Source organism: Mauremys reevesii, linkage group 11 (genome assembly GCF_016161935.1).
Source record: "Mauremys reevesii isolate NIE-2019 linkage group 11, ASM1616193v1, whole genome shotgun sequence".
Taxonomy (NCBI): domain Eukaryota; kingdom Metazoa; phylum Chordata; order Testudines; family Geoemydidae; genus Mauremys; species Mauremys reevesii.
This window is the reverse complement of record NC_052633.1, coordinates 38763125-38779156: the sequence shown is the minus strand read 5'-3', so window position 1 is coordinate 38779156 and position 16032 is coordinate 38763125. Positions and strand designations below refer to the sequence as shown.

The following is a 16032-nucleotide window of genomic DNA, read 5'->3' as shown; positions in this document are numbered from 1 at the left end:
CCCCCTGCACCGGCAGCGTCTCTCCCAGAAGCAAACTCTGCGTCTCCCGGAAGCAGCAGCTGTTGCTAGGCAACGAGAGACGCTGGCCGGCAGAGGCAGCCCTGGCTGTACTTGCAGGTCATGAGGAGGAGGGGGTGGGGGGGAGAAGGCACATGTGCCTTCCTTCCCCTCCCCCTCCCCCTCCCCCAGCCCCAGCACTCACCTGGAGGAGACGCCAAGGGAGCTTCTGGTCTGCGGGAGACAGGAATCTCTGCAGTGGACCTCACTAACCTGAGCAGTTGTTGGGGCTTCCAACGGTGAGTGTTTGACCCTGTGATTCCCCCAGGGTTTGTAATATTGGGTTGTTTTCATGGTGTTGGTGTCTGTGGGTGAGTTTGTGACTGCCTGTGTATGTTTCAAAACTAAAGTCTTGGGATCCTGTAACCCAGGAAAAAAGCCCCGAGCCGATACTTAGTGCTGTGAACTCCAGGTGAGAGAGAGGGAGGTTTTGAGGGGGAAATCAAATACATCAAGAGGGGAGCATGCAAAAGGTCTGCAACAGGGCAGACTTTTATCTCCCCTCCCCCCCCCCCCCGCAAGAGGGGAAACTGAGGCACTGAGTGATCAAATTCCCCTCCCAAATTATTTGCAAAGGAGGAGGACAGGGGCTCCTATCCGAACCTGTTCCCTTCCCATCAACTCTGCTTTTCCTGCTGCAAGACCGCTGTAGGGGCTGAATATTTCCATTAAACCATGGCTCTTTCATTTGCCCTGCAACAATGAAATAGACCGGCTTGGGGGGGAATAGCCCCTCCCCCAAGCTTTGTGGATATTAAGGTTTGGGGGGGGCATGATAATATTCTAGATCAATCAAATGCCCAGCTCAGCTTTCTAGCCATCCAGCAGCTTTAGGTCAGGGAACCTAGGTGCTCTTGGTGCAGAGTGGTCACAAAACAGGGGTGAATTTAGCGGGGGGTTGAGGGGTCCGCTTGAAATCCCACCCGATGCAGCCACACAGAATCATTGGCAGCGCTGGGAGAGGCCAGGAGTGGAAGCAGGTGCCCTGGGGGTGGGGGGACATTTGCCCTCAGTCCTGGGCTCTGGGATGGACTAGGCTGGGTGGTGGGTTCAGTCTAGTCTTCCAGCCTGTTGCTCTTACTGGGGTTTGTGGTTTTCATCTGGCTCCACCGAAAAGACCAAACAAGCCCAGTAGAAAAGAGGTGTGAGAGAGGAAGGAAGGAGTTTGTAAGGGGTTTAAGTGACCCATCAGCGAAAGAGTAAAACCAGAGTTTGACTGGGTTTCCCCCCAGTCACCACTCCTGCAAACACTGGGCAAGGGGCAGCTCCATCCCCCACTGAGGCTATGGTGAGGGGCAACAGGGGAGGAAGGAAGCCACATGGCAGTCCCTTCCCCCCAACACCACCCTCCAGCCCCCAAACTCTGTCCCAAAGCCTACACCCACCCCTTCGCACTCCCTCCCAGAGCCTGCACCCCTCCACACTTCCTGGACTCCACCCCGTGCCCCAGCCCGGTGTCACGAAGTGTGGGGGAGTTAGGCCCTGCACCCCCCGGACTCCCTGCCGATTCACCAGGACTCTCAGCCAGCCAGTAAAGCAGAAGGTTTATTTAGACGACAGGAACACAGTCCAACACAGGTCTTGCAGGCACAGATAACCGGATCCCCCCGGTTAGGTCCATTTTGGGGCCTTACAGCCCCCCCCCCTCGGGGATCAGAGCCCTTTCTCCCTGCTTCCCCTCTATCCCCAGCCAGCTCCCGTCTGCCTAACCCCCTCCGGCCCCTCCTCTCTCCTCCGCTTCTTTCCGGGCCAGGAGGTCACCTGACTCCTTTGTCTCCAACACCTTTAGATGCACCTTTGCAGGGAGGGGCCCGGCCATCAGTTGCTAGGCGACAGAACGTCAGGCATTTGGTTGCATGGCCTTTTGCTGCTAGAAAATTAGGATCTGTACCCAGCCCCCAGTAAGACCAGTCCCACTTCGTCACACCCAGAGCCTGCACCCAGCACCCAAACTCTGTCCCACTCAGCTCTGGGCAAAGCTCCTTGGTCTGGCTCCCAGCCCCTCTCCAAGATTTGCAGCTGTCTGGAGGTGCTGCCTTCCACACCTTCCTCATTCACACCTCATTCAGTCAATGGGGCAATTGATTACAAAGTGGAGGGAAGATCTTATTCTACTTCTAGCAAAAAGACATTTTTCTTTTACCTTTATGCTACCTTAGGGGCCTGCTATAACATATTACTAAGGTTCAATACAAAGTCATGTAAAAGTTATACAAAAATGCATAATGCAGAGATTTATCTACAACTGCATTGATTGACTGCTGTGTGCAGTAATATAGTGACCCCTGGGTCTTTGAATGAGGCTATATACTCGGGAGGGGGCGGGGTGCGGTGGCAAGTTGGGGGCAAGCAGGGGGGCAAGCGGCAGGTGGGCAAAGAGGCGAGCACTGAGCCAGCAGGGGTTCTAGGGGCAGGCATGGGGGTTTCTGGCAGGGGAGGGAGAAAGTGAAAGGTGGCGAGTGGTGGGTGGGGGACTGACTAGGAGGGATGCAGCAAGTCAGTGGGGAACTAGGGGGTGAGGAGGGGTGTAATGGTGGGGCCGAGCGGGAAGGGGGCGAGTCCTATTTTACTGCTGTGATCTGGTCACCCTATGTGTGCCAGGTTTCAGAGTAGCAGCCATGTTAGTCTGTATCCGCAAAAAGAACAGGAGTAATTGTGGCACCTTAGAGACTAACACATTTATTTCAACATAAGCTTTCATGGGCTACTGCCCACTTCTTCAGATGCATAGAATGGAATACTTCTTTTTGCCTATGTGTGCCATTTCTCCCCCCTCCCCCTCAAACCTTCCTCTTTGGTCCACAGCTGTTTCAACGGGGTGGCGCTGAGGAAGGAGGGTTTGTTTCTGCGGGGTGGGCGGCGCTGGGGGGGGCAGTGTTTCCACGGGTCGGGCGGTGCTGGTGGGAAGCAGGGGGCATAAAATAGACATTATTGAATAAAATCAGTTGTACAACTATCAAAACAAATTATTTTCCTAATATGAAAGTGAAAATCTATAATTAATATTCTTTTAGAATGTGGTGACTTCTATCAATATGGGCAAGAGATCAAGAGATATTGGTAGAAAGTACCCAAGTGGAAGTAAGAAAAGAGCCATATCCAAGGCAAAGGCAGTTGAAAGGCAGAAGCAAAAGGATGCTTTAAGCAAGTATTTTAGCAGACCTGATTCTACTGTTGAGCCAGAAGAGCTCAGTGAAGACGCAGATATGGTTGAAAATTCTCCAGCAGAACATACAACACAGACAGAGAACGACAGCAGTGACGAAGAATTTGAAGAGCCAAATCAGTCTGAAGAAGACACTCAAGCCAGTCACGGTGAAGAGAAGACTACAAAAAGGGCTGTAACTGATGCTGAAGGTACTGAGGGTCAAGAATGCTTTTCTGATAATAAAGATGTGAGTGGTTTAGATCCAGAGCAGAAAGGCAACTTCAACTCTGCTGACCAGATGGAAATATCTGATGATCCTGCAACTTGGCCAGAATACATTAGCCAGCGTATCAGGGAGTATTTAGTAAAACAAGGGCCGCCTAAAATTATTGTAGAAGATTTCCCTAAAAATAAGATTGGGAAACACTTTTCAAAGTTTCACTGCAAAAGGAAACTTTCAAATGGTGAAATTGTACCTCGTCCATGGGTGATATACTCAGTGTCAGCTGACAAGATCTTTTGTTATTACTGTAAGATTTTGTGCAATAATGTGACAAGTTCATTAGCATCTAATGGTTTTAATGACTGGTCTAATATTCATACAAGATTGTCCGAGCATGAAAACTCAAAAGGACATTTACAAGCTATGCTTAGTTGCTGCGACCTTCAGCAAAGGTTATCTGCTGAAAAAACCATTGACTCAATACAACAAAAACTTATTGACAAAGAAGCAAAACTCTGGTATCAAGTTTTTGAGAGACTAGTTGCTGTCGTTCAGTTGCTAGCAGAACGAAACTTATCATTTCGTGGGTCTGATGAATGGCTGGGAACATCACACAATGGAAATTTTCTTGGAGTTATTGAATTACTGGGAAAGTTTGACCCAGTGATACAGGAACATTTATGAAGAATCAAGAACGAAGAAATACATGACCATTATTTAGGGAAAAACATTCAAAATGAACTTATTAGCATTGTAGGGAATGCTGTTAAACGTGAAATAATAGCTCGAATTAAGGCTGCTAAATATTTTACTATTATACTCGACTGCACTTCTGACATTAGTCACCAAGAACAAATGTCATTGACAATTAGATATGTGGCTGATGGTGTATCACCAAGTATTCCAGCAGGAGTATATGAACATTTCATTAAGTTCATAGTAGTAGAAAGCAGCACAGGTGAATATTTGTACAATATCCTTTTAAGTGAACTCAAAGACCTGGGATTGGACGTTGCAAATATCCGTGGGCAAGGCTATGACAATGGTGCAAATATGAAGGGAAACATATCAGGTGTACAAGCACGACTTTTGAAAACAAACCCAAGAGCTTTTTTTAAACCATGTGCATGTCACAACTATAATCTCATTTTGGGAGACATGGCCAAAACATGTCCAGATGCAATGAGTTTCTTTGGAGCCTTGCAGTGTATTTATGTCCTTTTTTCTGCATCTACTAAAAGATGGACTATTTTTAGAAAACATGTTACTGGCCTTTCGGTAAAGCCTCTTTGCGAAACACGATGGGAATGTAGAATGCAAAGTGTCAAAGCTCTGCGGTACCAAGCAGGGGAGTTTTATGATGCACTTGTAGAGGTAGAAGAAACAACTGATGATTCTCAAGCAAAACATGAAACTGAATCGCTGGCTTTTCAAATAAAGGATTATAAGTTTTTGGTTCCGCTAGTTTTCTGGCATGATTTACTTTTTCAAGTGAATTTTGTGAGCAAAGAGCTGCAGAGTGATACAATGGATATTTCTGCAGGAATTTCTTCATTTGAAAAGCTTTGTAACTGGTTAAAAATGTACAGAGAGAAGGGTTTTCAAGAAGTGTTAACTGGTGCCAATGAACTTGCCAAAGATCTAGATGTGACTCCAGTATTCCAGACTAAACGTTTGCGCAAACGAAAAAAACAGTTTGAGTACGAGTCTGCAGACGAGCCTTTTTCTGATCCAAAAGAAGCTTACAGAGTGCAGTGCTTCAATCAAGTGTTAGACAAAGCTTTACAGTCACTTGAACCAAGGTTTGAACAGTTACAAAAGCATGAGAGTTTATTTGGATTTTTATGCAAATTCAAAAATCTTCCCAAGGACACCATACGAAAAGCTGCTGCAGATCTGGAACTTGCATTGACAGATGTGAAACTAGTGCAGGAAAACGAACAAGTTTCAACTGTAAAATCAGTTGACATAAATGGCTACATGCTTTGTGAAGAACTGGAAGCATTAAAGCCAATTATTTCATCTGATTGTACAAACCCCCTAAAAATCCTTCAATTTCTTGCATATAATAACCGATCAACAGGATTCCCAAATTTATTTATAGCAATTCAAATCTTCCTGACTATTCCAGTAACTGTAGCCTCAGGAGAGAGGAGTTTCTCGAAGCTAAATCTAATTAAAACATATCTGCGATCAACAATGCAGGAAGACCGATTAAACAATTTGGCAATCATGTCAATTGAATGCGAAGTAATGAAGAGCTTAGAGTTAGGCAATTTACTGAAAGATTTTGTCAGACAAAAAGCGAGGAAGATAAAGTTTTAAAAACATAGGTGAGGTGTACAATAAATATTGATATTTATAATATATGATGTAATGTATGTAATATATAATTTTGTTATTATGTATATAGTCATGGAAAGTAAATAATACATGGAAGAAATGAAAGGGGTTTTTTTGTGTGTTTTTGTTTTTTTTTTTTAGTCATCCCTGCCGGGGCCCCGTCAAAACTGTTCGAATTGGGCCCCGCACTTCCTAAAGCCGGCCCTGCTTGTAGTGTAGACATACCCTAAGGACCTGATATTTCTGCTATTAAGCCCAGAATCAGTACTTCAATAGCCATCACATGCAATGGTTTTAAAAATCATGGGCCTAATTCTGATCTTAAACTGGTGAAAATTGGGAAAAATGGCATAGCAATCTCTGATGTATCACTGATGTGAGATAAGAATCAGGGATCAAAGTCTTAGTCCTGCCTCTGGGCCAAATTAAACTGAATTTTCTTCTTTTGAATCATAGTGTTTAACATACTTGATGATTCACTGGTGACAAGATGAAATGGCATAAAAATGGGTAGAGACAATGTTTACCCCTCACTGTAGAAAGATTAGCACAGCCGAGCCTTAAAGAAACTCAGCTTTATAATAATATAAACACAGTAACACCCACAGGAAGAGCTGGCAACACAAAAGAGATATAAAAGGGCAACAAAGTCACAAAGCCTAGACCCCCTATTTTAAAAGGTATTTTGCAAACCAAGCTTTAGTATTTTTTCAATGTTTCTTGACCCAGGAAAAATAATTCCCAGTTACGTATTACATAGTATAAAGGGATAATTTACAATATGGGCAATATATATTGGCAATATTTTATCTTACAAGAGAATGTAATTTGAGACCAGCTTAATGGAATGACACCCAAGCATTTCATTGACATAATGTACGAGATAAAATGCACTCCACCAAGGTTAACTTGGGGTCTGCAGCTATAATTACCATTGACCAAACCAGACTTTTCATTTAATCAATCTCATGAGAAATGATGTTCTAAGGTTAAAGGGTTAGCATTTTTCAAGGACGTCAGTAAAGAATGAAGACTGCTTACACTCTTACTTGCCTGTCCATGCAATGCACTAGAATCCAGTAGGCATGGGGCTTGAGTGCTGAAGAAAAAATGTATTCGTACCCATATCAGCAAGTTACAAACAGTTTTGGAATTGAGTTCTACATAAAATATAGTTTTTAAATCGCTCTAAGATTTGATATGACAGGAATCCCTAGAATGTATTGAAAATATTAGGTTAAGAACTGTGGAAAAAGAAATGCTGATAATACAGGATTACCTCTGGACATTTAGGATATGTCTACACTGCAATAAAACACCTATGGCTTGTGAGGCTTGAGATATGGAGCTATAAAATTGCAGTCTAGACATTAGCTCTCAGGCTGGAGCCTAGGCTCGGGGATCCTCCCTCCATGCACTCTCCGAACTTGGGCTCCAAACATCTACACTGCAGTTTTATAGCCCTGCACCCTGAGACACATGAGCCCAAGTCAGCTGAAATAGGCCAGCACAAGTGTTTTATTGCTAAAGCCGGCCCTGTCTACATGGCAAGTGCAGGGCCCTATTTGTACTCACCTGGCGGCGCTCCGGGTTTTTGGCGGCATTTCAGTGGCGGGCCCTTCACTCGCTCCGGGTCTTAGGTGGCACTCAAGGACCCGCCACGAAAATGCCGCCGAAGACCCGGAGCGAGTGAAGGGCCTGCCACTGAAATGCTGCCAAAGACCTGGAGTGCCGCCGGGTGAGTAAAAATTAAAAAGGCACGCGGGGCCCGATTTCCGGGGAATTGGGTGAATCAACCTAAAGCTGGCCCTGCATAGATGTACCCATGGAGCAGCTGAGGTTCTGAGGTAGCATCCCTTCCTGATGAAAATTAAGGGGTGGGGATTGGGGGATGGGCAGCCTTTGTCCTCAGCAAGGGGTCCTTATCTCTAAAATTTGCTTCTCCCTTTCACTAGAGCCTAGATTTGGTGACCTTCAGGAAATACTGCAAATGCTACCTGTATTCCCAGGCATTTTTCCTACTAGAGGTTAGAGATTAGGGTATTTGGGGTTGGGGGAAATCTTGTGGGAGATGTCTGTCATCTTGTGTGGTCAGAGTGCAGAAGTAGCTTACTTGGAAGAAAACTAGTGTAACCTATCAGTAATCTTTAGTGCCGAGAGCAGTGTAGAAGGCTGCAGGCACTTTTCGTAGAAGGCAAAAAGCTGTAGATGCTGTGCACTGAAAATAATGACAGGCCTTATCATGGACACCGCACCTTTTGGTGACTTCTTTTTTCAGACAATTTTTGTTAAGGAGTTTAACACTCTGTTTGGTTAGCCAGACCATTTTATAACATGGCACGGCCACCTAACATGGAAAGAGCTAAGCAGTGTTTAAATGGAGGCCTTGTTTTTTACCTCTTGGTAACTTATGCTATTCTGAGGTAAAGACCAGGCACTTTCACTTTGCGGTGAGGTAAACTAGGCAAAGTCAACAGTGGTTGGGGGTGTAGGGCTGACTGTTCCTACTTTACCTCACAGTACAATGAAAGTGAGTGGTCTGCACTGTTCATTTTTTACTTCAGGATAGTTCACATGTGTTAATTACCCTGAGGTAAAAACACACCTTGTGTAGCAGTGAAGACAAACCCTGAGTTTGGCAACTATGTCTAGCTGCAAGGCCTCATCCACACTGAGGAAACTGCCGTGTTAAGCTTTAAGAAACCAAAAATGAAGCTATAGCAAACACACAAATACTACAGGTTTCAGAGTAGCAGCCGTGTTAGTCTGTATCCGCAAAAAGAACAGGAGTACTTATGGCACCTTAGAGACTCCCACCTTTTCATGTTCATGTTCTCTGTATGTGTATATATATATCTCCCCACTATATTTTCCATTCTGTGCGTCCGATGAAGTGGGCTGTAGCCCACAAAAGCTTATGCTCAAATAAATTTGTTAGTCTCTAAGGTGCCACAAGTACTCTTGTTCTTTTTACAAATATTACAGTATCAGTACTGTAGGATACTGGGCCAGACTGCTCTGGACAAGCTGGGCTCGGTGATACTAAATGTGGCTTTTAAGCTATCCTTGTAGTTCCCTGAACCTGGAGCCATCTGTCCACAGGGCTGATACTGGCAAAAAGTTAGTGCAGTCTCAGAACTGCTGGGCTACGGTGCCTTTCCCTTGGACACATCCCCTATGTTGAGAGCTGGAGAAATGAAGGGTGGTGCACTATGCCAGCTGCAATTAGCAGGATGATCCCCTAAGCAGGGAAATCCTACACTGACCAATTAAGCTGCTTCTAAGGCTGCTTTGTGACTCCAGGGAATCTGTCCCATAATATTCAGAGACAACACCCATGAGGATGGGGATGTTGTGCTGTGCTCTCCTTTCTGGGGCTGGCTGCTGACTGGTGTGAAAGAGGTAAGGTCATGGCTCCTACAGGCTCCCTTCCTCCCCTTTCTGTTTTTCTGCTAATTTCTGTTTGTGTTGTCCCCTCCCCCTCACACTCTCACCCCTTGTGTCTGTTTTGTCTAGCTGTCGCAGCTCTTGGGGGCAGGGTTGTTACTTGTCTGTAAAGTGCCTGGCATGATGAGGCGCCAGTCCTAGGTGCTTTTGTAACGACTGCTGTTATAGTCATGACCACGGACTTAAGAGGGGGCCTCTAGGGCTAAAAGTGTGAACTGCTGCACTTGAGCTCCAGAACGAAATGCTATAGCTGGGGGCTGTAACATACTCAAATCCTCTGTGGATTGGGCACTGAGGGCCGCATACACACTGAACAGTGGGTTACACTATTATAATGCAAATAACAATAGTAATGGCACCCTAGAGGCTACTAACAGCTCGTCCAGGAAAGTGCAGAGACTGCAAATGTGCTTAGCCTTTGTGAGGAGACTGCAGCTCCTTATCTCCCCACCGTAGTGAATTTATGGCTAGGCCAGACCCAATCCCTCTCTTTACCTAACTTAGAGTCTTAATGATTCTCAGTTTGCTTTCCTTTAAGCCTCAGCTGATTTTTAAATCAACTGCAAGATTCAGGATGTGATAGGAAAAAGTGTTAAAAGTTCACAATGAGCTCAGATTTCCAGTTTATAGCAAGCTAGAAATAATATATTTAAGACAAAACATGGAAATCCTACAAATTGTCTGTGAATGCTCATGTTATATTTTTCAGGAAATATGCTTTGGCTCGCATATCCCTCCCAGTACAGAGCTCCCCCAGCAGCTTTGCTGAACAGTTAAAAGTGATTACCTTGGTAACGCCACTTCCCACGGTCAACAAAGCTTCAGGCAGCTTGTCTTATTAGTATTGCCTTTGTGCCCAGTCCTCCTAACAAATACAGTATAAACGCCTAATTATCTTGCTTCACAACGGTCTGTCTTCTTTCAAAGGGGAAGGGATAGTGGAGGGAGTAAAACAAGGATTTATATATCTTAAACATATTTAAAATAAAGTTCTAGGGATATACTTAATTGCAATACAAAAGAAATGTTTCTGTCAGTTTCCAGCTGGTACATCCTCCTATTCAATACCAGAACACACAAGCTCTTCCTTTAGTTCCCAGATGGGAATATGGCTGTGATACCAATAAGGAGCATATTTCTAAAATTAATAAAACAATAATATCTCAAGAATAGATGTGGCTAAGTCAGGGCCAGAAACTTCTGTGTTCTATACTTGGCTCCGACTTCAATTCCTGGTATTGGACCAAGTCTCTTGTGGTCTGACTTTCAGAGGTATTGAGCTCCCACGGCTCAGGTTGAAATCAGTGGGGCTGTGTGCACTCAGCACCTCTGAAAATCAGCCTATTAAATGTCTCTGCTTCAGTTTTCTCATTTATAACACTGCTGACCTACTTACCTCACAGGGGCTTTTAAATTTGAATATGGAAAAGCACTTTAGATTTTCCAAGTGGTGGAGCATCCACTGTTAGTAGGCAATAGAAGTGCTAGTTATGTGATGCTTAGTAGCAAGGCAGGTAAACTTGAAGTCACTACAGTGTGAGAAGGACAAGGTTCCATTTTCAGATCATCTTAAAGTAATTTTGGGGTGGCATGGGGATCTATGGATCTTTTGCTCCGGGATATTTTGTGGGAGAAGGCAGTATTCCCTCCTCCCAGCATTGTTCCCCCCTATTTGAACTGACTTGAACATTACACATTTCCTTTCCTTAGTTCACTTAGATTACAGACAGCTGTAATAATTGCTTTGCAGTAGAATTCAAGGACTTGCAATGTTAATACAAACAAAAAAGCACATTAAAGTAGCTCTTGCAACACAGGAAAATGCTTTTGGCCTAGTAGCCTCTGATGTTTGCCTGCACTTCAGTGGTTGCAGGATGGTAGCAGAGCACAGATCTGTGTTTCAGATCCATTGTGCTTACTGGCTGTAGCTACTTGCCATGGAGATAAACCAGGGAACCTTTGTTAGCATTGTGGGGGAATGGGGATTGTTTGCATTGATAATCTCCAGCATAAAGGAAAAAACATTATTAGTGCCTCCATTATTAGGGGGTGTATCTGCCTCAATTTGAAAAGCAAAGTGTCTATTACGCATTTCTTCTACTGTTCTCAGAAATTCCTTGTGTTCTGAACTCACATTGTAATGTACAATAATATAGATGTAAAAGATCTGCTGCTCCACAACAGCTGTCTACATCTTATCCCAACAATGCTGAAGTCAAATTAATCTGCTGCATGTCAGTCAATATTTGCAATTGTTTAGAGCGTTTCTTTGACGGACATTTATATAAATAGTGGTTCATTGTCCCTTAAGTGTTTGTCACCTCCTGAGAGACATAATCTCCCAAGGGGGGGGGGGGGAAACAATCATGGCAAACCTATCATCAATCCATATCCTGTGGGACATTCATTTTCTTTTTGTTTCAATGTAAGTACCTATGCCATATGCCTGACACTGATTTTTCTCTTCCTCTAATGTTCAATTGCAAATGTCTATTTTGAGTAGGAATAGCACAACAGAATTCTGAATGGTCACATTTCACACATCAGATCCTTCACACAAAGCAGAAATAGAAGCACATATGTAATATTCTCATGATGTTCAATTGATAGAAGAAGGTGAGAGGAAATGAGTAATTCCCATCTCCCTGTGAGATAGAAAATGGAAAGCAAATTTAAAATCAAAACTATGGTTACAAGCACAAAGTAATAAAATTCTGCAATGAGATTCACTGGAAAATCTACAGGCCACAAGATGGGCCAGGGCTAGTTTAGAAATGTGTTTTGCAAATCATATTTGCTGTGAAAGTACCATGAGCTTTTCCTGTAAAATCAGAATAGCAATCTGCTCACCTTATTATAAGTTAGTGGTATTTAAAAAAAAATCCTTATATTTGTCATGATATATTTCTAGGCAATTGTTAAAGAAATGTCTGCTTTAATGGATAACACTTTTGGTTTAAGAACAATTATTGAAGATATTGGACCTGATTCTGCACTGTCCTGCACCATGTATAGTTTTTTTTATATTGTGCAAAGTGGGTATAAAGCTCCGCTGTTTGGAGCTGGTAGCAGTGGCAGAGCTAATAAGTGAGGTGGGGGGGGGGGCGAGCACCATCCTGGTGGCCTTTAGTGTATGTGTGGTACCTTTTCAAGCGGGGCTGGAGAATGAGCTAATCCTGCTACAACCTGGCAGTGATGGCTCCTGTCTCGCAGGATTGGGCCTGGCTCTCCACTCTGGATGTTGTGACATATCACATGTGTGCAGTGTTACAATGCCACTCACAAGGATCTGAACTATGCTGCGACCCTCTGTGCTGGGTCAGCTCAACTCAAAAAAATTAATCATGATTAATCACAGTTTTAATTACACTGTTTAAACAACAGAAGACCAATTGAAATGTATTAAATAATTTGGATGTTTTTCTACATTTTCATCTATATTATATTCTGTGGTGTAATTGAAATCAAAGTGTATATTATATTTGATTACAAATATTTGTGCTGTAAAAATGATAAACAGTATTTTTAATTCACCTCATACAAGTACTGTAGTGCAATCTCTTTATAATGAAAGTTGAACTTAGAAATGTAGAATTATGTACAAAAAATAACTGCATTAAAAAATAAAATGATGTAAAGCTTTAGCGCCCACACGTCCACTCAGTCCTACTTCAGCCAGTCGCTCAGACAAACAAGTTTGGTTACAATTTGCAGGAGATAATGCTGCCCACGTCTTGTTTACAATGTCACCAGAAAGTGAGAACTGGTATTTTCGTGGCACTTTTGTAGCTGGCATTGCAAGGTATTTAAGTGCTGGATATGTTAAACATTCATATGCTCCTTCATGCTTTGGCCACCATTCCAGAGGACATGCTTCCATGCTACTGACGCTAGTTTAAAAAAAATAGGTTAATTAAATTTGTGACTGAACTTCTTGGGGGAGAATTGTATGTCCACTGCTCTATTTTACCCACGTTCTGCTATATATTTCATGTTATAACAGTCTCGGATGATGACCCAGCACGTGTTCATTTTAAGAACACTTTCACTGTAGATTTGACAAAACGCAAAGAAGGTACCAATGTGAGCTTTCTAAAGATAGCTACAGCACTCAACCCAAGGTTTAAGAATCTGAAGTGCCTTTCAATATCTGACAGGGACGAGGTATGGAGCATGCTTTCAGAAGTCTTAAAAGAGCAACACTCCGATGCGGAAACTACAGAACCCAAACCACCAAAAACTGCTTTGGATTGTTGTTAAGCGGAACCTGTCATCAGCATGGATGCAGGTCCCCTGGATAGGTGGTTGAAGCATGAAGGGACATATGAATCTTCAGTTCATCTGGCACATAAATATCTTAGAGATGCCAGCTATAACAGTGCTATGAGAATGCCTGTTCTCACTTTCAGGTGACATTGTAAATAAGAAGTGGGCTGGGAGGAGGGGGGGGACATTATCTCCTGCAAATGTAAACAAACTTATTTGTCTGAGTGAGTGACTGAATAAGAAGTAGGACTGAGTGGACTTGCAAGCTCTAAAATTTTACATTGTTTAATTTTTGAAGGCAGTTTTTTTTGTACATAATTCTACATTTGTAAGTTTAACTTTCATGATAAAGAGATTGCACTAATACAAGTACTGTAGGTGAATTGAAAAATACTATTTATTTTGTTTTTTTACAGTGCAAGTACTTGTCATCAAAAATAAATATAAAGTGAGCACTGTACACTTAGTATTTTGTGTTGTAATTGAAATCAATACATTTGAAAATGTAGAAAACATCCAAAAATATTTAAATAAATGGTATTCTATTATTAACAGTGTGATTAATCACACAATGTAATTTTTAAAATAGCTTTACAGCCCATATATATGTACAATAAACATTAGTTACAATTAAGTTGTTCATTGACAAACACACCTATATTTATGACTGACTTTTTTGCAAAAATTGAACCACTGCTGATGTGTCTTATGGATACACCCATGGGGGTTAAACCCTAATTATACTATGGAAATAGTGTGGTACCAGAAAGAAAAATGTTTCACTATTAATAGCTTTATTATTCACACCCATGTGCAAAAATATTGTTGTTGCAACAAAAACTTCCCAAAAGTATGAACAATTATAATCTAGTCACGTGTCACAAAACATATAACTAACAAACAAGTAATCCCAACATACCAACAACCATACCACCAATGGATTAAACGTTGTTCAGAGCAGGTCCAGGAAACTTAAGGGTTGAAATCATTAATTGTCCTAGGTTTACACCTTGGTTTGCCTATAAAAGAAGTTTAATGATTTAGTTAGGAGCCAAAGATGTTTTCCTTGCATCTTTAGATCCTAGATTAAAACACAAGTGGGTAAGAGAGAAAAATATTAACACATGCTTTATTTGTTTAGGCAATGTAAATGGAAAATTGCAATAGAAATTGAACATTTTCTTTTGGCGAATTAAGACCTGTAACAATAACTGTTTCTTGTTGTGGGTAGCAAAGGCTGCTACATTTAGCATTGATACTTCCTGTGTAAAGCAGAAAGATGATACAGAGCTGGCTTCTTTTATCATATTGGGTATGTCCAAAATCACAACTAACTTGATACCTATTTTTGGAATAATGATGCACAGCAGCAGACTTAAACCCAGTAAGTTTTGTGACTGCAATTTGGCCAATACAAATATGCAAGTAACAAACAATATTAATGCTTGAATTTCACCTAAGGGTGTTACCCTTGCTTCTTTTCCTACTGCCTCCCACACCATTTACAGGTTAGAGGGGTAGTAAGTAAGATTTTGCTTTACCTTCTACAGGTACATTAAACATAGCTCATGGATCCAAAGTGATGCTGAATTAGATGTTTTATGCGTCTCTAATTTTATTATTCTGCCCACTGTTGGAAGACAGGATACTGAGCTAGATGGACCATGGGTCTGACTCAGTATGGCCATTCTTATGTTATCTTCTGCCTTTAGTCAGAGACTTCCATGGAAGTTGAACCCACTTACCCCAGGCTGTATTTGGCTGAATTTTATTCTCTGGGCCAAAGTCTGCCCTCGTTTATATATAAGAGTGTCAGAATGGTGTCTTTTCCTGTAGACTTGAAAGAAGACTCACTGTATTGCTAACAAAGTTGCAACTGCAAAGTTTTTCCTAAATTTGTAACAATTTTACAGATTGTCTTCTAGCAGTTTTTAAAGCTGTGAGTTTAATAAAAGCTTTGATGTTCAATGTTAGCAATGCAGAGTGCTCACATCTGAGTCCACACGGAAAAAGGACTAGTCTTTCAAATGGAAAAATGACCAACAATTAAAGGGCACCTATGGACTCCACACAGTATGCACAGGGCTTCTGTTGCCTCCACATCTAACTTGTGACTGCACAGTTCCCCACCCCAACCCCTGCACTTTCAGGTTCCCAAAATGTTGAGTGTCTGTCAATAAAGTTATTTTCTTTTCAATAAATGAATTCTTGGCTTTGAAAACAGTCTTTATTATTCCAGAAAGTCAAAGATACCTTAGCCCAGGAAAGAAACAGGCACTACAAATCAGCTTAGGAAACACAGATTCCTACTAACATTATAACCACTGCACTTCATTCCCGTACAAGGCACCAAACATTACTGTTGGTTTTCAGCCTCAAATTCCTCCCTCAAGGCATCCCTAATCCTTGCAGCCGTGTGCTGGGCCTCTGTAGTAGCCCTGCTCTCTGGCTGTGCAAATTCAGCCTCCAGGCGTTGAACCTCAGAGGTCCGTGCCTGACTGAATGTTTCACCCTTCCCCTCACAAATATTATGGAGGGTACAGCACGC

General features: G+C 42.5%; 1 protein-coding gene across 1 annotated transcript in view; it reads left to right on the top strand.

The window, feature by feature from the left end:
- Positions 1 to 4609: 4609 nt before the first annotated feature.
- LOC120374847 overlaps positions 4610 to 16032 on the top strand; it is a 37046-nt gene continuing 25623 nt past the window's right edge. The window contains exon 1 of the mRNA XM_039495192.1: positions 4610 to 5761. Coding sequence (XP_039351126.1) covers positions 4611 to 5753 — 1143 coding nt within the window. The 5' untranslated portion in view covers position 4610 and the 3' untranslated portion in view covers positions 5754 to 5761. The remainder of the gene's footprint in view (positions 5762 to 16032) is intronic.